Raw genomic sequence first — 23386 nt, 5'->3', positions numbered from 1 at the left:
CTTTTTGAAGGTGGATTTTCCAAGTCTAGGGATCAACTAATGTCACCCAGCATTTTTTTTACTAGCGTGATGAACACAGATAATTCTCCCCATGTCACTTGTATTTCTCCAGTTCTTACTAAATAGCCCAGTAACAAAAATAGATGGACTCTTCTCAGTGTCATTTATAAATTCCAGAATAATAAAGAGTAATCCACTAATTTTACTTAATTGTTAAAAGGGCAATTCTTATTTATCTTAGACTTATATCTATAACATTAAGGATTCCATTTTATTGGAGGGATACCCACTGAAGTATACCTCGAAATTGGTGCTTACTTCTCTTCTCAATTTCTATATGAATACATAAAAATACTGAATTAGAGTAGAACCTGGGCTGCATAGAGTTAAAAAGAAATAATTATTGTGTGACTTACAGAATAAACTTATTTTGATGTCATAGAATAAACGGCAAATTAGAAAGAAGCATTATTGATGGTGTGCAAATAAAAACAAACAAAATTAAAAATTTTTTCATAATCAGTTCATGGAATAAAGGGATTGCGTAAAACCACATGTCTGAAATTCGCCACTTCATCACATCAATCAAATATATGATATGTTAGTTCTATGTTCACATAGAGACTATGAAATCTATCCTCTTATTTTCTGTCTGGAAAAACACCAAAACGATCCCAAAGACTGAAGCACAAAAACTATTTTTAAAAACCTCCAGTTTGCACAGTTTTTCTCCTTAATTCTTCATCATTCTAGAATGTTCCAGTGGTACTCACCCTCTGGGCTGTACTGCAGATGGCTGAGTAACTATCCTTTGTGCCCTGCAGATGAGCGTGTACATTTTGTTTAAGTTTCGCTTGGAGGTGGTCTGCACACTGGCTGATCAAATTGTCGCCTTTAATTTTAAGGTTGTTCAAACGGTCTTCAAAACCAGCAATTTCTTCCATCATTGCCTACAAAAAAAAACGGAACAAGTACTGAGTTCTCATTCCATTTTTAGTCTTTAAATAATCTATTCATCAAACAGAAAGTTAAAGATCAATCATTTCACTGTTTAAAATGTTTTTAAAAGAGTTTTGCAATTTGCCTTGGTTACCATATCAACAAATGAAAAAAAAGGTATATTTTCAGAGATACTCCAGTGGGAAAAGTTAATGAATTTAATGGATTGAGTTACATACGAATAATGAACTAATCTTTAAGTGATTTCATGAGGCTGATCTCAGTTAGAGATCTGCTCCATGGTATTATTAGCAGCAAGAAGGATGTTAATACATTTTTCAACTCTATAAGTTATAATTCTGGTATAATTTATATCTAAAATAATCTAATTACAATTTACTAATGTCTAATTTATCTAATATGATATCTGATTTATGTAATAATCGAATGTCTAAATTATGTAATATCTAAGTTACATCTAATAATACTTATATTGATAAAAATAAAAACAACCATTATCACTTACCATTTATTAAGCACCTGGTATAGTGCAGGGACTATATATAAGCCCGGATAAATGTGCATTATTACTATTGTTTTACAGTTGAGGAGATTGAAGCACAGAGATGTTATAAAACATGTTCAAGGGACTTCCCTGGTGGCACAGTGGTTAAGAATCCGCCTGTCAATGCAGGGGACACAGGTTCGAGCCCTGGTCAGGGAAGATCCCAAATGTCGTGGAGTAACTAAGCCCGTGTGCCACAACTACTGAGCCTGCGCTCTATAGCCCGTGAGCCACAACTACTGAAGCCTGTGCACCTAGAGCCTGTGCTCCGCAACAAGAGAAGCCACTGCAATGAGAAGCCCGCGCACCGCAATGAAGAATAGCCCCTGCTCGCCACAACTAGAAAAAGCCTGTGCACAGCAATGAAGACCCAATGCAGCCGAAAAGAAAAGAAAAACCATGTTCAAGGTTTCACAAGTAGTAAATGGCACAGTCCCCAGCTTTGGGCCCGTCTCTGCCCGATTCCAGTTCACACACACCACTATGCCCACCTGTGTTCTCTAGTGAGCGTTCTCACAAGATCACTTAGAGAGCAGGAACCAACTTTTTCAAATCAGGTTCTAATTTCCTTACAATGCTGATGACAAGGGACATTCCAACACAAAGTTTCCTGGGTTGACACATCAATACATCTAAGGGAAACCAGGTGGTCCTTCAGTAGCCCAGGGTCCACCACTTTTTTTCCAGTGGTGCTGGGTTAACAGTTATTATATATGCCATATTGAAAAGAAACATTTTGTCTTCGAGCTGGAATGGAACCACTACGTCATGAGGTTACTGAGGGTATTTTCTCAGTGCTAAATAGACTATATCATGTAGTTAATTTTCTGTTGGTATTTGCTAAATAAAATTTTCTCCTATAGGAATCCTGAAGCCCAGAATGGTTAACTGGTCTTCCTAAGACACACTACTAGATATTTACCACGTCACAATTAAAAATCAGTTTCCCATTAAACTCACCAAAATTGCTCCATAAAATTGTGACTATATGACATCTGTCATCTGGCACATATAATTACTAAAAATACATATTAATAAATATACTAACACCACATATCAGTACTGTACTTTATGGTTTACAAGATACTTTCACATACATTATCTCCCGTGATGACCACAACAGCTATGTGATGGGGCTGGTGTCATTATCACCCTTAACAGAGGAGAAAAAGGAGGCGCAGAGAGGCTAAGTCCCCCCAGTTAGGAAGAAGACAGTCTGGCTAGAACCCAGACTCTTTGACTATTATTTTTGTACCCTATCTTTGGCTATGCTTTTCTAAAATAAAGATAATTTCTCTTTGATAAATTACTCCCTAAAGATTGTATTCTGCAATGAAAAACTATTGGCTGGGAAAAACGCTACAATATGTTCAGAAGGTGAATGCCAAGATTCAGCCGTTGTTAGTCACTTAAATATTAAATTGAACTGTTCTCAATTATCAGTCATTCTTGAGACTCAGACCTGATTCTTTAGGTGCAGTCATTACGACCCAGAGAGGTGCATGCGTGCGCTCACACACACACACACGCACATACACACGGCACACCTGCTGAAGCCACCCTGTATTCTTCAGCTCTTTAAAGCTCAGGCATACCTTGTGGTGGGCCAGTTGCTGGGTAACCGTCTCTAGACTGCTTGTCTCCATGAGGTCGGGTGCCACTAACCTTCCTGACATCTGCAGCAGCCACTTTTCCACTTCTTGGAGCTCACCGTTGTAATCTTCGTGGTCTCTGACTTTCACCTCGAGACAGCAAACATGCTCCTGTGAAGCCAGGTGGCCGTTAGAAGTGATTTTCAAGCCAAAAATCTACTCAAAACTTTCATATTTTTAAAAGCCCAGGACAACTCATAGGGTAGGTAGAGTTACACACATCAGAAACTTACTAGGAACGGAAAAAAAAAGATACAACACAACCCACAAAGTCATTTCGCCATTTAAAATGCCCATCTGAATAAAAGGAAAAATATTGACCCATACCAGGCCTTAAAATTTTCTGACAGATAAAAAGGAGTCAGGACCCCCTTTGTGGCAAATACACATATTTGTATTGAATTTCTGATCACTCCTTACTTTTCCTGCACTGCAGAGGTTCTGGTAATCACTTTGAAGTTGATCTATTTTGTCCTTTAAAGTAACATCCTGCACCAGCTCCAGGAGGGCTTTGCCTTTTTCTCTCACTGATTTTACTGATGGTTCATAGGACAACACCGTTTGTTGAAGTGACTTGAATTACAAAGAAAAAACAACAAGAGCCAGCTCATCTGTGTGATCAAGGTGAATATATACATATACGTTGGCATGTATAAGTTTATCTACTTCACATAAAGGCCTGTCATATACTTTAAAAATTAATAAGTATAAAGCAATAAAGAGAGAATGCCTTTTTATGGCTAATACAGTTTTTCAATACAGAGTAAAAGTAAGACATCAAATAGCCCTTCACATGCGCAGAGAGAAGTATGGAAAAGAATTACATTCAGCTAAATTTAACATGGTTCATATTGCTGGCTTCTAGCTCATTCCTTTCGGCAGAGAAATAAACCTTAATTCTCTATGAAGGGAGCGAGGTGCTATCTTTTTATTTTGACTCGTGAAATCAATAGCAGCTTGAGCTGGATGTGAAGACTGGGAGACAAATTCCAGTTGCAATGTTGCTATGATGGCCTAAAAGTGCTATCTAAATATATCAAGAACTAAAAAAAAAAAAGAAAAAAAATATATAAAGAACTCAGAGGGAACTAAAAAAGAAGAAGTAGTGTGATTCTTATATAACACCTTCAAAGACACACTGTCAGGCTAGGCAGAAGAACCAAGGACAGGAATAGACATACTGGCTGGAGTAGGAAAAAGCTTCCAACAGGAAAAGCTTTGAGGCAAGCCATCACACTGTAATTCTTAAAGAATATCGCTAAATAATTTGGGTCAAATTTAGAAAACAGACTATTCCATGTATAAGCTTCAATAACTGTTTCACAGATTTGAGCATGTGAAATATTTATATCTACAGCATGTATAGTGATATCCACATCACCATTTATTCTTTCAAAAATTAATTTCTAAGATGTTTAACTACAGTTGGTTAATTAGAATTCATTTTCTTAGAAGTATGATGTCTCATTTTGAATTTACCACAGGTCAGTTTATAGGCCTTCTGTACCAAAAGATGAAGGAAAGACTCTACATGAAAGATAAAATCTGTAGGTGTGAGATCCTAATGCCAAGAAGGTTTTTCTGGAGAATCCACATACCTGGATCACACTGCCAGAATAGATCTCCATTTACTGATACAACCTTTGAATATCAGACAAATACAATTCCTGAATGGAAAAATAAGTCTGATGTAGTGTTTCCAGCCAAATAAATCTATACCACTCCCCGCCAGCAGAATAGGCACGTTAAGGACTTTTTCTAGCACTCACTAAGGGTGACACAAACCAGGAATCACATCCCACCAGCTCAGTCCCACGTGACGTCCTCGTGCATCTGTCACTTAGTAACAACACACTACCTTGTATTTAGATAGTTGAGCTTTTTTCTCATATAATTCCATTTTGGGTTCTCCAGGAATGTGTAGGATTTCTTGGTATTCTGCTATCCACTGAGTTAGTGCTTTGTATTTATCTGAGAATTCCTTCGTTAAATGGAGGCCTTTTTCCAGAGTCATGTGCTCCTTCCGGACAGTGCTGGTCAGTTCCTTCAACTGTTCCACGTGGTCATGGATCTCTTGTCTTAACGTCTCTGCCTCACCATCTTCCAAGTAGGTAAGAGCCCTCTCTCCTTTCTCTCGGGCTGATTTGAGCAAACTCTGGCCTTTCTCCATGTCTTTTAGCAAACCCTGAGAAAAAGTGGGAGGCAAATACAAACAAACAAATGAATAAACAAACAAATAAATGCAAATAACTTAGCATTATTTCTTTCCTTTTAAAGAACAGCCTTTGAAGTCCCATTCTTGAGTCCACTGATTTCTCCTTAAAATATGTTTTTTGAAGTTTATAACCAGATTTGGCACGTCAGCAATCAGGAATCTTCTTTACTTCAGTATAGGTCTTTTAAAGTCTTGATCAGCATATCATTTCCAAATCAGAGACTTAAGGAAGAACTTGATGTTTCTCTTGTCCTTAACAGTGCTCCTATAGATCTGAGTTAAAACTCTATTAACGCACAGTGCCATGAATTTGAGATATTTTTTTTCTTTGATAGTTAGTGTCAAACTGGAACTTAGTTAAGAATTTCGTGCGCAGCCATGTGTAAGACATTGAAATAACTTCACAACACAAATAAATGAAAGCCAGTTTTGGCTTAAGAGATTATAACTTGGAATTTAGAGTGAAATGATGAGCCAAGGATCACCAATCATACTGGGCGGGGATAAACACACACACTCCCAATTCTGCGCCAGAGACAGGAACAGCTCATGAAAAAAGAAGGGTTGGGAGACAAGCCTGATATTTGCATGCCTACCTCCAATGTCTTCATTTTTTTCCCCATCATCACTTTATCTACTTTATCAATTTTGGCAGCCACATTCTTGAAGTTTTTGTGAGTAGAGCTGTACCAATCCAAATAGGAACTTAAAGATAATTCTGATTCCTCCAAACTCTGGATCTCTTCCTCCAGGAATTTTATTTGTTCCTTTGAAAGAAGAAACACAATTGAACAGTGATTAAAGACCTGTGCCAGTGCCTTTCTTGATAAACGCGTATTATCTTCACTGGAAGTTAGCGAAAGGAAGAACATCTGGCTTGTGAAGTTTGCTGGCCTATGATGAGCAGGGGTGGCCCACTCACCAGCACCTGGAGGAGAAGGGCTTGGTATCTGGACGTCAGCTGGGTGGCCTGGCAGCCCATTCGGCTGCTCACGTGGCTCTCATCCAGGATCTCCTGGGCTCTGGCTCCCACTTCCTCAACTTCATCTCTGTACGCAGTGACTTCTTCATGCCACTTCTGAAATGACACAATATTGGAGGGAAAGGTTCAATCTTACAGATTCTTGAGTAAGACAAATAAATATATCTTCTTACTAGAAAACGATTTCAGTGTATTGTTACAATATACTTATTCTGTGATGTAATTTTGAAAATACTTCACATAAAACCTTCAGGAAAATGTAATTCCAGTAACACGATAAAAACTGTACACTTAATGAGTTTGAGTGCTTTTCTGTCTATATTACATATATTTTTATATCTTTTGTTGTACTCAGATAAATTTTAAAATAGATGAATAAGGAAAAGAAGTTCCAGAGGCCTAAGGATTATTTTGATCATGTGCACGGACTCTACATAAAAATTTGAATAACACATTCTCTAATTCTTACACTGCTTATTCTTTTCTTATTCTATTGACTAGGACTTATAGAACAATGTGCAATAGTTGTGGTCTCCAAACTTTAACTTTAAAGTTTTATCATTAAATATATTTGCTAAAGGATCTTTAAAAATATCCTTCTCTCGTTAGGTTAAGGAATTTCCTTATTTTACTAATTTACTAAGCAGTTTTTTTTCATAGATGCCTTTTCTATAGCCATTGAAATCACCATTAAAACATGTATTAATGTGATAACATTAACAGTACCTAGATTTTTTTGCTACTCATCATGACTTTATTTCTGGAATATGTACTACTTTATCATTATTAACAAATTTTGCGTTCAATTTACTTATAATTTATTTAGAAAGTTGGGATCTATTTTATGTGTGTGTATATGTATGTATGTAATTAAAAGTGGTGCCTAACTCTGTTCATTTAAACACTTCCATTTAATTTTACCACTTTTGTTTATTAAGCACCTGAGAAGTAAACTATCATTTCTTCATGGGGAACCTCTCTGAACTCCAGCCTAAATTAGAGCCCTTTGTTAGCCCTCTCACTGTACCCTGTATTATAACTACGTAGTTATCTATGAAGTGGATTATTGACCGAGTCACCCACTGGGCTTTAAGTTCCATAAGGTCAGGGGATTTTATCTGTTTAACTCACTGCTGTAATCCTGGGACCTAACTTGCAATTAGTACATAGTAGACACTTTAAAAATTATCTGTGGAATGAACACATGATTAAATTAATAGTAGTTTGAAAGCTGAAAAAAAATTTGAATAAAATTAATTTTCAAGTGTTATGTCAATGTAGTATATTAGAGCAATTTCAAATCAGAGCCATAAAGAAATTATTGCAACACTAGCATTGACCAAGCAAGGTAACAAAGCTTGGGAAGAAAATATAAAATACTTCATTAAACTAGACTGCCTTAGGATTCTAACGAATAATTGCTGATAGAAGAATGCTCCATTATAATGTACATCAAATCTCATTGCAAGTAGAAAGAGATTTTGCAAAAGCTAAACCTTGGACCAAAAGTTACTAAATATTTTAAGGAAACAAATTATGCAAGGCAACTGCTACTTTGACAAAGATGAGGAATTTACATTTGTTGTACCTTCATCTGATGTAATTGTATCTCCTTGGCTGCCCGGTTAGACTGACGTCCACTTCTGAGACTCACTTTGTCCCCCATTGCTTTTAGCCACTCGTCTACTTGCTGAAACTTTTGTTCCATCAGTCTCAATTTGTTGACTACATTATTGAACTGAGTTCGGGTCTCGGACAGCCTCTGCTGGTAAGCCTGCCAGTCCTGCCGGAGAGACTCTAATGCCCGGTCCTCCGTCTGGGGGATGCCCGATGGTATCACTTCCTCTCTGGCGTGCAGCACTGAATACAACAGGGCCTGCCCCTCTGCACAGTGCACCTGGAGCTCCTGTAGGGGAAAGGCATGGGTGCCACACCTCACTCATATTTTACATCCATGTAGGTGATCATGTCTCACTCAAGCCAACTGTGCCCTTCACGCTGGCTTCAAGAAAACTTCACGTTAGGAAAGAATGCTTTGATTCCGATTTACACAAAAAAATATGTACCGGAAACTGAATACTGTTTCCCAAGTCAGGAAAAACATTCTGAAATATTTCCAGTTAAATTAATCAGAATGCACACATATACACACAAATACACACACCGAGAGAAATATTTTTCTCAGTCATCTTAGAAGCAGTGTCTGAAATTTGGCTTTTCAGCCTACAGGCAAAAAACACTGCGATTATTGTTTAATATAATAACCTAGGCTTTTTTTGGCTCCTAATCTGTTTAAAGAGCCTAAGGTTTCTTGCTTTGACATTGAATGGGATCAGTGCTACATGTGTGGTTGAGAAGGGAACAATGGACCTTGTTTTTGCGAAGGAGGGAGCCTTTGCCAAAGATGTTCTAGGGAATGCGTTGGCAAAGAGAAGTCGGTCCTGGAGGGTACAGGGCATACAAACCTGGAAGGCTGAATTATCACACCTGCCCATCAGGTATTCCTAGGTACAAATACATTTCCCTCCACCAAAGCATAAGTCCCAGAAATTTACCCTATAAATTTAGTATGAACCAAGTCTCGAAGAGCATAAACTACTTTTTTTATAGAAAGAAAAACTCACATCCTTAAAGTTGTTGGCAAAACGGTATTATACACTTGTGTTACTTGATCTGATCATCTAAAGTTGAAAGGGGCCAAGTCATATCCTACCAAGAATGTTAAAAGTGCCAACATAGTTAGTCAGAATACAATATTATTAAAAAATCTTTAATACCAACGAAATTGCTCACCACTGACCACTTTTACCCATAGAAATAGCAATCTTATATGGTTCAGACTATTGAATACATTTGTCCTCAGCTATGATATCACTCCAAGAATGTTGTAATGTGAATGTATTGTAAATGGAAAAGAAGAACAATTTATATGGTAAAGTATTAATCAAAATGATGACAAACAGAAATTTTATTCCAAAATTCCTAAAATTTTTTAAAGGTAATTTTGTACAATCTCTTTCCTTAATTCAGGGTTTGGCAAACTTTTTCCATAAAGGGTTGGTCAGTAAATATTTTAGGCTTTGTGAGCCACACAATCTCTGCTGCAAGTACTTAACTGCCTAACCTTGCCATTGTGGTACCAAAGCAGCCATAGACGCTACATATATGAACAGGTGTGGCTGTGTTCCAATAAAATCTTATTTAAAATACGGGTTCTGGGCTACAGTCTACTGATCCTTGCCCTAATTAATCTCCTTTTTAAAAATTAATTAATTAATTAATTAATTTTTGGCTAGGTTGGGTCTTCATTGCTGTGCGTGAGCTTTCTCTAGTGGCGGCGAGCAGTGGCTACTCTTCGTTGTGGTGTGTGGGCTTCTCATTGCAGTGGCTTCTCTTGTTGTGGAGCACGGGCTCTAGGCACGTGGGCTCAGTAGTTGTGGCTCACGGGCTCTAAAGCACAGTCTCAGTAGTTGTGACACACGGACTTAGCTGTTCCGTGGCATGTGGGATCTTCCCGGACCAGGGCTTGAATCCGTGTCCCCTGCATTGGCAGGCGGATTCTTAACCACTGAGCCACCAAGGAAGCCCCTATTCTTCTTAATATATCACCATTTCCCTATTTTATGGCAGTTTTCACTATTCTACAAATCACTGCATTAGATAAATTCTTATATATATACTACATTTCAAGTATTTATTCTGAGGGAAAAATATAGTTAAATATTTTAAAAATCTATATGTTCTAAGACTCAAATTAAGCTTTCAGTAAATGCAAAATAATTTGTGAACATGTTTCACACTGCTGGCAGACCCCCAGATGACTAAGCGAGCTGTAGGACATCAGGACCCTGAAGTAGTTCCGCTGTGCAGTTGGAATGTCACGTCTCCACCACCAATTTCTGCCTTAGCGTCTCCCCTCCCTTTTTAACATTTGTGGTGACTCAAAATAAGACAGTGTCAATAAGAATGAATACACAGTGAACTGAGAGGTTGGAGTTAGGTTTGAGTTTGGGCTACATTAATACTGACCAAAGTGCAACATTTTCTTCTGGAACAGGAGAAACATCTGCTGGTGACAAGTGACTTCTTGGCCCAGTTCCTACACAGAACTTGGAGAGCTTGACCTTTGCTTGCCAAGAATGTCTGGAGTGAAGGGCTGGGAGGGGTTATAGCCGGAAAACCAAGTCCATTCCATTAAGATAAATTACAACAGCTAAACCTAGCAGACCAGGGTATGCTACTATTAAGAATAAAATGGATGAGATCCTTAAATAAGCTAAAGAAACGATGACTCTTCAACTTCTGCTGTATATTTATTTCATGAATGGACTATTATTTAAATAAGATTTTTGTCCCATCTCATTTAATCCTTCCTCAGAGCAACTCTGTGGAGAAAACTGAGTCAGAGACATTTACCTCTGCCAAAGTCACCCAGGGTCAGTTCTCACCATAAGTCAGAGTCCAAACTTCCTAATCCCAACCGTGCACTCCTGCCATTAAACAGCAAACACTTCCTGAGACCCGCTGAAATAGCCAGAAATGTTATAAGCCAGTGATGACCATCTCAGTCCTGCTTTTCCACCTTGTGTGAGCTGTAGGTACATCTTGCCAAATCCTGAACCAATTCCAATAAGAGCTGACCAGTGTTCAGTAAGTTCCAACACAGAGCTGGTGGGACATGGAGTTGTCTTGCTGGCCTTTCTCTGTTCTCTGCTCTGTGTGCCTGGTTTCCCCTTCTTGGGAACCCCCTGACCCCTATCTGTCTCTCTTTGATGCTCCCATAAGATCCCTAAAAATAGAGTAGTTCTATTATTGTCCTTTTCACATTGTTAGATAGATCATTATGACCTATCAACGGGTCCACATTTCTTTAGAATGCAAGCTCCTTGCAGGCAAGAATAATATTTTAATCATCTTTACCTGCAGTAGCTAGCCAAGTACAGTGTCTGTACTGCATTAGGTGTTCAGTAAATGTTAAATGAGTCAATGAATAAGTGGGTTAGGACCACCTTCCCCATGAGGTTTGCCATCTCGCCCTGAATCTCAGATTGCTTACCTGAGCACCAGTGCTTTTTCTAGCTCCTCGAATTCCTTCTTCTAGGTCTCTGTCCCTGGGCCTCTATCCTCAGAAATGTGGGAGATTTGGGTTAAAACCAGATGGCCTAAGATGGTGCCACCAATTTGACTCTGAGAAGTGTCACATGCTATTGACTCCTGCAGCTGTGTTCCACATCTAATTCAACCCTTTAGGGAGGAACAGGCAGGTGGACCAGCCAACACCATAAATAAGACCACTAGCCATTCCTGTCGGAGGCCACCTTAGTAACTCAACCAATTCCTCAAGTTCCAGTCCTGCTCAGTCTAAACTGCCTATCAAATGATCTCGACTAGCATACACTACTGAGGTCCCAGAACACTATAGATCAGACCTTACTAGGGTTTCACTTAATATATATCAGCTATTTATAGGATTTAAGGTCACAGTAACTTCCCACTGCTTAAAATAATGATTCCATATTCAGAATGAAAATTCCTTTGCTTTATGATTAAGCCGACTTTACCTGAAGATCCCGTAACGTTGTCTCGTGAGTGTGGGCATCACCTTCAAGAATTGAATATCTGTCAAGCTTTTCTTGCTCTTGTTCCAGCCAAACTTCAAACGCCTTCAAGTCTCTCTGATACTCCTGGTGCAGGCGAACTAGTTTTTCAGACTTGGTTACTGCTTCCTATTATTAGCATGTAAGATGATTAAGACGGGAATACATTTCTACATGCAGTTTCAACGTACTGTGAGAATTCACTTTTGGAATTTTAGAAAAGCATGATTATTAAGTCATTAAAATATGAATATTTCCTAGAAAAGTAAAACATTAAGATCTAGGCAAAAAATATAAAAAATGTAATATTAGGTATAAAAGGGGTCTTAAAGATCACTTTCTTGAATTAACTTCCTGATCTCTGAATTCCTTATGAAATGTAACATGGATATTCCAAAAAATGAATTAACTTTATTTGTCATAAAAATACATTTTTGCTAATGAAGAAAACTGAAGTTCTTATATTGTGCCTTCAGTGAGGATTTGGACTCACTGTGGATTTAATTTTTCATGTACTTTGTCTAATAAAGTAAGGTGTGCTGAAAGTTCACAAAGAAATAAAGCACAGTATTATAAATATTATTGGTGATTATTTCCTGCTTTAGAAAATTTTCATCAACAGACATGTTAAAGAATTTATGAGTCTTCCTTATGAACCTGCCCCCAATTTGTCTACAATAGGTACATTGCTAGGACTTTTAAATTGAGAATTATTTTCCTTCAGTAACTTTCATATCCTAACAATAGTTGAGGGTTTTTGATTGGTTTTGCCAGTGGGGTATTCAAAGTATTAAAATTCATTTTGCTTTTTTTTTGTTCTATCTGCTTTCACAAGGCTGTCATTGCCCCAAATAAATGAGTCTTTAAATAACCACAGCTCCAAACGCTGCCTTTTCAGTGGGTTTGCGTGGAACACGGTGAGCCACACCTTGGTCCGCTCTCTGATATCTCTGTATCGTTCTTGAAGGTCCTGGAATTCTAACTGGGTGACATAGTGCTCTGTCATGCCAGCTCCTTTGACTTCAATGGTCTCCAGCAAGCTGCTGTGGCTCAGCACTTCTTCATTTAATAACTAGAGAACATTTAAAAAAAATAAAGGAATTGGTGCATATATAATCATATCAATGGTACTACTAAAATTAGGATATTTTAACTGCATACTTGGCAAGTGATCTCAGGTTATCTATCTGTAGACAGATAGATAGATCACTCTATCCATCCATCTATATCTATATCTATATCTATCTATATGAGTCGGAGGGTGTATTTGATATCTGGCCCAGAACTGTCTCTGAGATACTGATTCCAGTTGACTTGGAAACCTCAAACTTAATTTGTCCAAAAATGGGCTCTTGAGCTCTATTCCATTCCCATCCTTCCCCAGCCACCAATAAACCTCCTTCCCCTTCAGTCTTTTTTCAAACAGTAAATGCTACCATTCCCACCCAGCTGGTCAATTCAGACCACTGGAGTCACCCTTCCTCCCTCCATCCATGATGAAATCCTGTTAGTTCTATCTCTTCACTGTATCCTGAAATGTGTTCTCTTGTCTCCTGCAAACCCCCAGCTCCTGCTGCTATCACCTTTTACTTGGACTTCTGCAATATCCTGCTAGGCAGATTCCCTACCCCCAGTTCCTGCCCAGTCCCTTTGTCCACCACACTCCACACAGCAGCTTGAGTGATAAAAGATTGTAAGATTCTAAAGGGAATTGTGTCACTCCCCAGCTTAAAACATTGATTATTTTCCCAAGGCCATCAGGATCAAGTAGAAAATCCACAGGCTAGCATACTCATGGCAGTGCAGGATCTGGTCCCTGGCCCCTCTGCCAGATCACCTGGCAGCACCCATCCATTTATTCTCGGCTCCAGCAACACCCAGCCTTTCTTCTAGATCCCTTTTATCTGAGCCAGGTTCTCTTCCTCCTCAGGGACATGCTGATTATTCCATCTGAAATGCTCTTTTCCCACCTCCTCCCCAGACTGATTTCTCTGCACTAAATTCCTTAGGGCATCACTTCTGTCTACTATTTCAGAGACGCCTTTCCAGTCTCTCCTCCCCCTCCCCTGACTCCAAGCAGTCCATAATTGCCCTGTCCCAGTGACTCTCTCTCATAACATGCAGTTTTTTCTTCAGGACACTTATCACCAGTTATAATTATTTGTTTATTCATGCATTCTCGGATGAGTATAGGTGTCCTCTCCAGAATACAACCTTTGTCTGTTTTATTTACCTGGAATCGAGCACAATGCCTGCATGTAGCAAGTTCTCAGTAAATATTTATTGAATAGATGAATAATTAATAAAGCAATAGATCATTATAACAATACGATGGGTAGATAATTATGAGTAGATTAATTTTCAGATGCAAACACTCATGCAAACCCAGAAATGTTAAGTGATTTGGCATAGGTCACGTAAGGTCATTTAGTCATTCAAATAACTTTTACTCAGCATTTGCTCTGTGTCACACAGAGAGCCAAATGCATAGGATAAAAAGAAAATTAAGCATCTTTATCCACTGAGGGAGAGAGGTATGTAAGCACATATTCTATAAAACTGATAAAGAGATATGAACAACAGAGGACAGAAGAACTAATTAAGCCTCGGGTGGTGGTGGTATCATAGAAAAGATAGCTTCTGAACTAATTCAGAAAGGTAAGTAGAAGGTTGCCAGATGCCGGGACACAGCTAAAGTATTTTGTGAAAAAGGGAAGAGATTCTGCAAAGGCATGGAATTGTTTAATTCCATTTAATGTGGCACATTCAGGAAATAGTGAGAAATACAGTAAGACTGGCACAAGGGTGGAAGGAGGGTGGGAGAGTGAGCAAAATGAGGCTGGCAAAGAGATTATTAAAATTCTTACAAACCAGAGGAGGGAGATTGGTATGATACTGTAAACAGTGGAAAGCAACGGAACTCTCAGGCAGGAAAGAGAGACATTCACCTTTATATGAAGATAACGGGAGATGGAGACAAGAGACGAGGTGAGCTGTTGCAATTTAGGAAAAGGATGGATTAGAGTCAGGAGACATTTCTGAACTGCAATCAGCAAGACCTACTGCCTAATTCAAAGTGGGGGTAAGAAAGAAGGGTGTGGGGAAACGAGGTTCCCAGTTTCGGGTATTCAGTGTGGGGTGACACAAAAGAACTGACACTGAGAATATAGGAGTGTGAAGGATTTGGGGTAGAAGATAATAAGTACTGTTTAGGACACAATAAGTTTTAGGTAGAACAGGCCATCCAATGAATATGCCCTGGATTGAATAAATCAAAGCTTTCCAAAATGTTATGTGTGAATACTAATATCAGCAAAAAAGAGGTTTAAGAACATACCTCCAGTACCTACCTATCTATCTATCTATCTACCATCAATCTATCCATCCATCTCTTAATCTTTACATGTAGTACTGTACTAATATAAGCATTATGAAAAATATACAAAAGTTGAAATATAAAAGGATGTGATAGAAAAGAAAGTACTTTTACTTCCGAATGATGAGCAGGCTGAAGATATGAAAAGCTATTACAAGTTGCCAAATTTTAAATATATCATAAAACACGCGTCCATGAGGTTTTCCTGGAAGAGGACATTTTCACTCACTAACAAAATAGCCACAAACAAAAGTTTGGGTTGAGAAGCCATTAGACATTATAGTAAACCCCTCAAATAGAGTTTGCCTATGTGGACAGCCCTAGGATTCAGGTGAGCACATTTCTGTACAACTATGGCAATTCTGAAGCACCTGTCAGAAAACAAATGGAATCTGAAATCCAGGTCCCACCTTGACTTTGCCGAGAGCGGCTGTTTTGTCCCGCACTTCTGCGTACTGCCTTTCGGATTCTTTTAGGCTGGCCTCCACGCTGTCCATCCAGCTGGAAAACTGTCGGACGTCGTCCTGATAACTTGTCCACTTAGAAAGAGCTCCTTCAAGTTGACTGAAAGGTAATTGAAAGGACAGTAATCTACACTGAGAAGCCATGTACATTCAATCTGTCTGATCTCTATCACTGTGTTGGTTCCGTCTACTCCCCCAGCAGGAAGTTCATAGATCAGGATGGGGCAGGCTTGAGAGGGGCTGAATGGCTGTGGCTTATCAAATCTGAGTCTGGGTCCCTGGCAAGCACAGCCTTGAGAAGCAAGGGTCAGTGAAGTCCAGGCCAACGGGTGGAGAAGAGGGACTGGATAGAAAACCTGGAGTCAGTAACCAGGTCACACGAGATACTGGGAGAGGCCTGAAGACAAAACCAGGAGAGATGCCCTGAGCGAGTTGAGTTGAACATCCAGAGGAGAGAAAAAAAGTAATAAAAGAAGGAAGGAAGAACCGAACAAGAACAAGCATAGTCACTATCTTGCATGAGATTTAAATATCAGAAAATCACAAATGATATAGGCTAACATTTCCTGAATTGGTCTAATTATTAAAACCTGATGATTTCTCTGACTGATAAATTAAGCACTTCCTTCTCTCAATATAGATGTTACATGTTTAACTCCATTAATCATTTGTGTCTAATTTTACTAACAGGCTTGAACCCTTCTGTAGCAGACACTCTGTGCTCCACCCTCCGACCAGACCCCTGCACTACACTGCCAACCGGTCCAAGGCCAACTCCTTGCCCTCTTGGCCCGAGGGCATCCTTTGGTCCCTGGTGCCCTCTCAGCTTGAGGGCACTGTAGGCAAGAAATGCCAGGGATTGTCATCCCCTGGAGGCAATCCTCGACTGCCTGCCTGACTCATGGCAGTTTGTTTACAAACATTCCAGCTCCCCTGCTCTCTGTGGGTAATTCCCAGACACGCTCTATCTACACTGGCTCCCAGCAACGCCTGCTGGGAATAAGCTCCAGCTGCCCATGTTACTGGATGCCCTCCCTTTCTCACGTGTTGTTCCCACCACCTACTGGTGTTTTCTGGGGCTACTTCCCAAGTAAACTGATTGGTTTTAACTAATATATCTTCACATGATTAAACATGTATTTATCTTTTGACTTTTTAAGCAGTGAACATCAACACAAAGAAACATGTAGTTTTATGAAAACACAGACATAGGACTGCAGGTCAACCTAAATGAAAGATCGCACCTGCCAGTTTCTTTTGTTCCAAGAAGAAAAAAGAAAAGGAAGGAAGGAAGAAAGGGAGGGAAAAATAACGGAGCAGGGCAATAGAGAGAGAGAAAGAGATTGGGGCCGAGGGGCGGAGAGAGAGAAAGGGAGAACCCCGGAACAGTCTATTACTGAGCTATCCTGTAGATCTTTTAGCCATGACTTCACAGCAGCCCTTCGGCTTCACTAACCTTTTACAACGAATCGCTGCAGACAAAAGGGACGCCCACATATCCTTCACACTCTGCAGCTGCTGCTGAATGGCAGGAATGCCTTCCGGAGAGGTATTCTGGAGGACAGATTCCCCTCTGGTCACTATCATTTTCATCTGGATCTCCTTTTCCTGTTTCACTGATAATAGAGCCTGTAAAAGCACATACAGAAGTCCTTTGTCATTTGCTTATTTAACATTTCTAGCTTTAAATATTTCAGAGTCCCTGTGGATAGCAGATGATCTGCAGTTGGGTTGAGCCCCGGGTCTCTCAGGCTTATCAGGTGGAGGACACGAGAGTCACTTGCTGGTGGTGCCAGTAACCAGTCACCAGCCTGAGTGGCCTTGGCCTTTCAGGTCATTATTATTCTCTGAATAATCCCTAATTTCCACTGAAGTTTAATTTTACTGTTTTTTAATAAGAGAAAAATAGATGACAATAGGATTCCTGAATTCTCAAAGGTCACTGGATGAAGAGCTCTATAAAGGTTAAGGTCTCTCATACAACAAATTGAAAGAAATAGCTTAATTCATATTATATATTAATTTATATATTTCAAGTTCTTCACAAGCACTCTTCTTTTTCTATATAAGAAGGATCTTTGAATTCAAAGTTATAAAACTGGTGTTTATCACCTAAAAGGTAAAGTTTCATCTCTCTCTCTCATCTGGACCTTGCCAACCTCTACAGATTCAGTTTCAGCCAGTCATGGCCATCGGCTTTTGCTGCAGCAGGAAAGAACTGCCAGTAACGTCTCACACACCATGCTGTTGGCTTTCTTCAGCTTTTGCTCTTTTGGTCCCACTCTGAAATCTCTGCTGAGGTATCAGGCTTTCTGAGAAAGCTGCCTCAACTCTAACCCGATGCCCCTTGCCCAGCTCCACTCCTCTGTGTGTCCATAGCACCGTAATTATTATTACTGTCTTCTGTGTTTCAGCCTCTAGCCTCAGACAATGAAATCCTTGAGGACAATGACCATATTTTACTCATTTTTTGAATCTTTGGTATCAAGGCACAATGCCAGTCTCCCAGAAGACACCCAGTGTATAAATGACAGGTGAATGAATGCAGAATGATTGTTTTATCACAAACGTAAACTAACACAGAACTAATATCTTGTGATGGGAGAAGAACAGACTAACTGATACAGGCAGGCAAGTGAGTTGAACAAGATGGGAAAGGTTTTGCCCGATAAAATGTTTCAAACAAGTATTTCTCAGAAGAAATGTGCCTGTGATATAATTTGAAACTAGCCTCTTAACTGGCTATATCAAGCAAGTAACCATTTTGGGGTTGTTATTTTTTAATTTTTTTAAAATTTTTTTATATTTTTGGCCATGCCATGCGGCTTGCAGGACCTTATTCCCCTAACCAGGGATTGAACCCATGCCCTCAGCAATGAAAGCACAGAGTCCTAACCACTGGACTGCCAGAAAATTTCCTTATTTTATTTTAATTTTTGTAAAGTATTTATGACTGAGTATATCTGAGCTCAATCGATTCAGGAGTGCTTAGGCAAAGCCTCCCTATGCAAACAGGATCATATCCACGGAGCATTCTTGGATTTCTCATGGACAGGGTGTGACATTATCATACCAGACAGACAGAAACTCGAGAACTTTTGAGAAAAACAAATTCTGTAAATTAGAGACATTTCTCGTAGAAGGCACACCTCAAGCTTGAGCATCCTGCTGTCCAGCACGCTCTTGTCAGAGGTCGGGTGGCAGTAAGAATCCAGCATGTGGACCGCATCTGTCATCCAGTCTTGCAGGTCTTTAATCCCGAGGGAGAACTGATTGTGTTCTGCAACAATTCTGTCCAGTCTTGACACTTTCTCCTGGAAATGACAGAAATCATTTTCCGGTTGTCCCTTCCACAGAGACTTCACATCCTGAAGCTACTCAGATTGTAAAGCTAACCCTTTGCTCCAAATAACTGCAATCAGCCATAGGTCCATGTGCTCACAGATACGATGCAAGGCTGGATGAATCTATGAGATGTGAAATAGCTTTCTAAAGAGTACAAATATGAGAATAATTGGGTCAAGAAGCAGAAAAATTACAATGACAATTTAGTGTCCCTCGGCTTACTCGCTACTCTTCTTTACGACAATTAGGATATTTTCTAGAAATTTCATTAATGTCTTCCTCACACCTTGTCTGGGAAGCCCACTGAGGTAGTTTCTGCTCTTACACGATCACATGTGGCTCAGCTGATACCACATACCCACATGACCTACATTGTAGCCAGTTCTAAAAAAACAATTATCTGAGATTCTGTAATATCCCTAAATTGGGACCGTAAATGTGGTTTTATTTATTAAAGCTTATATCTGGGCTTCCCTGGTGGCACAGTGGTTGAGAGTCCGCCTGCCGATGCAGGGGACTCGGGTTCGTGCCCCAGTCAGGGAAGATCCCACATGCCGCGGAGCGGCTGGGCCCGTGAGCCATGGTCTCTGAGCCTGCCCATCCGGAGCCTGTGCTCCGCAACGGGAGAGGCCACAACAGTGAGAGGCCTGCGTACCGCAAAAAAAAAAGCTTATATCCAACAGTGAAGATTTTATGAATATAATTGTCAGCTCTTAAAGCATTTGAGTATCTATTGATTTTTTGGTATCTAAATAAATACAAAGGAATAGAAAGAAGGCTTTCATTTATTCTAATTTCAGATATGTGCCAGATTTTCTAAAGACAAAAAAAGTAAAAAACATTGGTGTAAACACAGACTCTTTTACTCCAGCACCTATACTATTTGGCTGTCTCAATGATGTTCTATTGGGGATGCAAACAGCAGGTCAGGAGTAAGCCCACACTAAAACAGGCAAAGCCAAGTTACAGCAGGTTCCCTACATTCTCAGGTCTGAAATACAAAAGGGAAATATAGGGAACAAATGTTACAAGGCCATAAAGCTCAAGGTAGGCTGGCCCTACAAAGTTCAAGATGGGTCTGCTGAATGCTCTAAGTGAGGTCACTGTGGGATCCCATTTACTTTTTTTCTAAGCTGTTAGAAAAGCGCTTTAATGAGTTATAGGAATCATTGCCAATTTTGAGCTCTGCTCTAGAATCTGAGCTGAAACTCTCAATCAACACATCTTTGACTACTATGTAATGAATATAAAGAATTGAGACAAATGGAAAAAATGATCCCCCACTCACTCTATGTAGTCCACTAAGTAAATGTAAACTGCTTTGAATTCCTGTTTTTCTAAAGTAATTTAATCTGCGTATCTTTAGACACGATACTCTGAATGCTGCCTTATGTTTATGCTTTGAGTCTTCAAGACAAAAGCTCTGGAGAACATACCTCTTCAGAATTAAAGGGAATATTCTGTGCAATCATAGAGATGGGAAGTCTCTTAGTGTTTGAAACCTCCTTTGCTCTTTTCAGACAAGCATGTTGAGATGAGGCAGAACAAATGTTTGGCTGGGCTTGCAAGGCTAGGGAGAGCACCTACACGCCTCAGCCCTGTCCCGGGGCCCCAGGCTCCCGGACCCCAGCTCTGCGAGCTGGGGCCCACACTCACACACAGCACATGGCAGGCGTTACCTTTGTTAAATTGCTTAGAGCTAGATACTGAGAAGACAGCTGTGACACTCGGTGCATAAAGCTCCTGCTGGCCGCTTGGCCCTCCCACAGCTGTTGAGCTTTCTCTTTCAGCCTGTGGAGCTGAGGCTCGTAGCAGTTTATTTCCTCAAGGACTGACTGAAAAGCACAAGCAAGTCACTATTAAGAGGCTGGGGAAGAGCACATCGCAGACAAAGCTTCGGCCCCAAGACCAAGGAAACAAACACAGGCGAGTAATAGGTGTGCCCCGAAGGCGCGTTATTATTTCCAAGCTACACACAGTGTGGACTACAGGACCGGACAAATCACACCTCAAAGGAAAGCTGGAAAACAGGACATCTGAAATTGGGGACGGGTGCACTCTATCTCAGGACAGCAAAATCTAACTCCAGGGTGCTTGCACGCCTGTGATCTGAATGCATGGTAGATGGGGGATGGCCAGACGGGCTGAGGGGCTGATCACCTGCAGCTTCTGCTGTTCCCGCCTCTTGGCTGGCAGATCATACAGGCGATTGCTGCTTTCACGCACCATCATCTCGGTTTTACTCAGCCAGTCCTGTACAGGCTCAGCACTTACTTCAAAGTCCTTCATTTGGATCTTTAGATTCTATGAGGTTTTAAATAGTGTTAGGGACCAAAAAAAAAAAAAAGAAAAACAAATGTTAATAACAAGTCCAGAGTCTTCACTTGGCATTCAAAACTCACCACAACCTGACCTCCCCACCCATCTCCCCTTCTTTTCCTGTCCCCAGTGTCTGGAAATTTCTATCCTTCACCTTGGCACCAGGCTAATTTGTAAACAACCTTTTAGAGGTTTTTAAGTTCTACTTTTTTTTTTTCTTTTTTTTTGCGGTACGCGGGCCTCTCACTGTTGTGGCCTCTCCCGTTGCGGAGCACAGGCTCCAGACGCGCAGGCTCAGCGGCCATGGCTCAGGGGCCCAGCCACCCCGCGGCATGTGGGATCTTCCTGGACCGGGGCATGAACCCGCGCCCCCTGCATCGGCAGGAGGACTCTCAACCACTGCACCACCAGGGAAGCCCAGCACTAAAGGATTTTAAATTTAAATTTAAATCAGAGCTTTGCGTAGAACTGTCAAAGAGCAAATCCACAAAGGTTAGCTTAAAAATCTATGTGGCAAGAACTGCAGGAGCCTGGGAGAATGGCTCAAGGTTCCATATGTATCCGATCTGGTGTCTACAATGTGGGGACAGTCATGCTGCCATAGTCACCTCTTAGGGAGATGGTAGCTGGGAATGCTTTGGAAAATTAAAAGTGCTTCACAAATGTAAGATACCAGGATAACTCCTGGAGTATTCTACTAAAATGTAAGCTTCATGAGGGCAGGAGTTCTATTCTGTTTTATTCTTTGCTGTATCTCCAGAGCTTAAAATAGTCCTTGGCAAATGGAAGACGTTCAACAAATATTTGTTGAATAATTAAATCAATTTATAAATTCAAGGTGTTTCCATTTTCCTGCCACTGGAGTCTCATGGGGCCACTAAAGGAAAAACTGGGGACCATGATCAGGAATTAGTGCTACAAAGACAGGGGACTGAGCAGTAGGGGCTCAGAGATCTCATGTAAAAAGTTTGGGTTCCTCATCCAAGTAGTAAAGTCAGAGGGCCTGAGCAAGGGGCCTGGGGCACAGGAATAAAGACAGCTTGATACTAAGTCGAACAATTCCTAATGTTCCTCATACGCTTCCTGTCCTTGGGGTTGTACAGGCCTCCCACCAAATGTTCACTCTGCATAATTTTCCTGTTATTTCTCCAATGGCTTCAGTGACCACCTACAAAGCCTTAAAGCCTTCCATTTACAGAACTGTATTCATACAGCACTTCAAGTCAGAGTGCCTGGGTCTACACCTTGTCTTCAACACTTACTAGCTGTGAGAACTTGGTAGATTATTTAAGCACCTTTTGCCTTAATTTCCTCATCCATAAAATAGAAATAAGAGTCTCTACCTCAGAGAATGGTTATGAGGATTAAACACATTAATATATGTTAAGTGTCTTCAACAGTGACTGGTAAATATTCACTCTCACTGCTTTGACAGCTCTACCCTCTCTCTTGAACTTTGCACTCACCTTCACTGCTACTTTCCTGGCCATTACCTGCTGAGTATATTGCAGGCCCATAAAATTTAACATATATTACATTGAATTAATTTTTCTATCCCTTCCCAAACTACTTTTTCTGTCATATTCATGTCTCAGTTAATGGCATCACCATTCATGCCATCTTCTGAACTAGAAACCAAAGACTTAAACCTAACTTCTCCTTCCCGGGGTCCCTCATTGAATTCTTTACCAAATCCTGTTATGTTTTCTTTTAGAGATAAAGCTCTATCCCTTATCATTTCTTTAATTCAGGCTCTTGTCTCTCTCATCTGGACCATTATGAAAAGCTTTCCCTGGTCTTCCAGCTACTTATTATTCGCCATTCTGGTCTACACTGGAGCCAGAGAGTTGACATGTTTATCTCCAGCTTAAAGATCAGTAGGTTCCTCACTCAGCCTTTCTCAACCCTAGAATTAAGCCCTAGTATCCTAAA

The 23386-nt window shown here is 40.2% G+C and overlaps 1 protein-coding gene across 17 annotated transcripts in view; it reads right to left on the bottom strand.

The window, feature by feature from the left end:
* The window catches only part of SYNE1 (spectrin repeat containing nuclear envelope protein 1), a 472944-nt gene that overhangs the window by 217219 nt on the left and 232339 nt on the right, over positions 1–23386 (bottom strand). For 16 of the 17 annotated variants that reach the window (XM_082633720.1, XM_082633725.1, XM_082633723.1 and 13 more), the window contains 14 exons: positions 21296–21439; positions 20815–20970; positions 18940–19104; positions 17247–17419; positions 15737–15890; positions 12879–13022; positions 11915–12079; positions 7942–8259; positions 6294–6449; positions 5968–6138; positions 5015–5341; positions 3577–3729; positions 3100–3267; positions 774–950 (listed from right to left, as the gene is read on the bottom strand). In XM_082633720.1, coding sequence (XP_082489846.1) covers positions 774–950; positions 3100–3267; positions 3577–3729; positions 5015–5341; positions 5968–6138; positions 6294–6449; positions 7942–8259; positions 11915–12079; positions 12879–13022; positions 15737–15890; positions 17247–17419; positions 18940–19104; positions 20815–20970; positions 21296–21439 — 2571 coding nt within the window. The remainder of the gene's footprint in view (positions 1–773; positions 951–3099; positions 3268–3576; positions 3730–5014; positions 5342–5967; positions 6139–6293; positions 6450–7941; positions 8260–11914; positions 12080–12878; positions 13023–15736; positions 15891–17246; positions 17420–18939; positions 19105–20814; positions 20971–21295; positions 21440–23386) is intronic. The other variant, XM_082633727.1, reaches the window with a different exon arrangement.

Source organism: Mesoplodon mirus, assembly GCF_964341445.2.
Source record: "Mesoplodon mirus genome assembly, chromosome: 10".
NCBI lineage: Eukaryota > Metazoa > Chordata > Mammalia > Artiodactyla > Ziphiidae > Mesoplodon > Mesoplodon mirus.
This window is presented reverse-complemented; position numbering and strand designations above follow the sequence as displayed.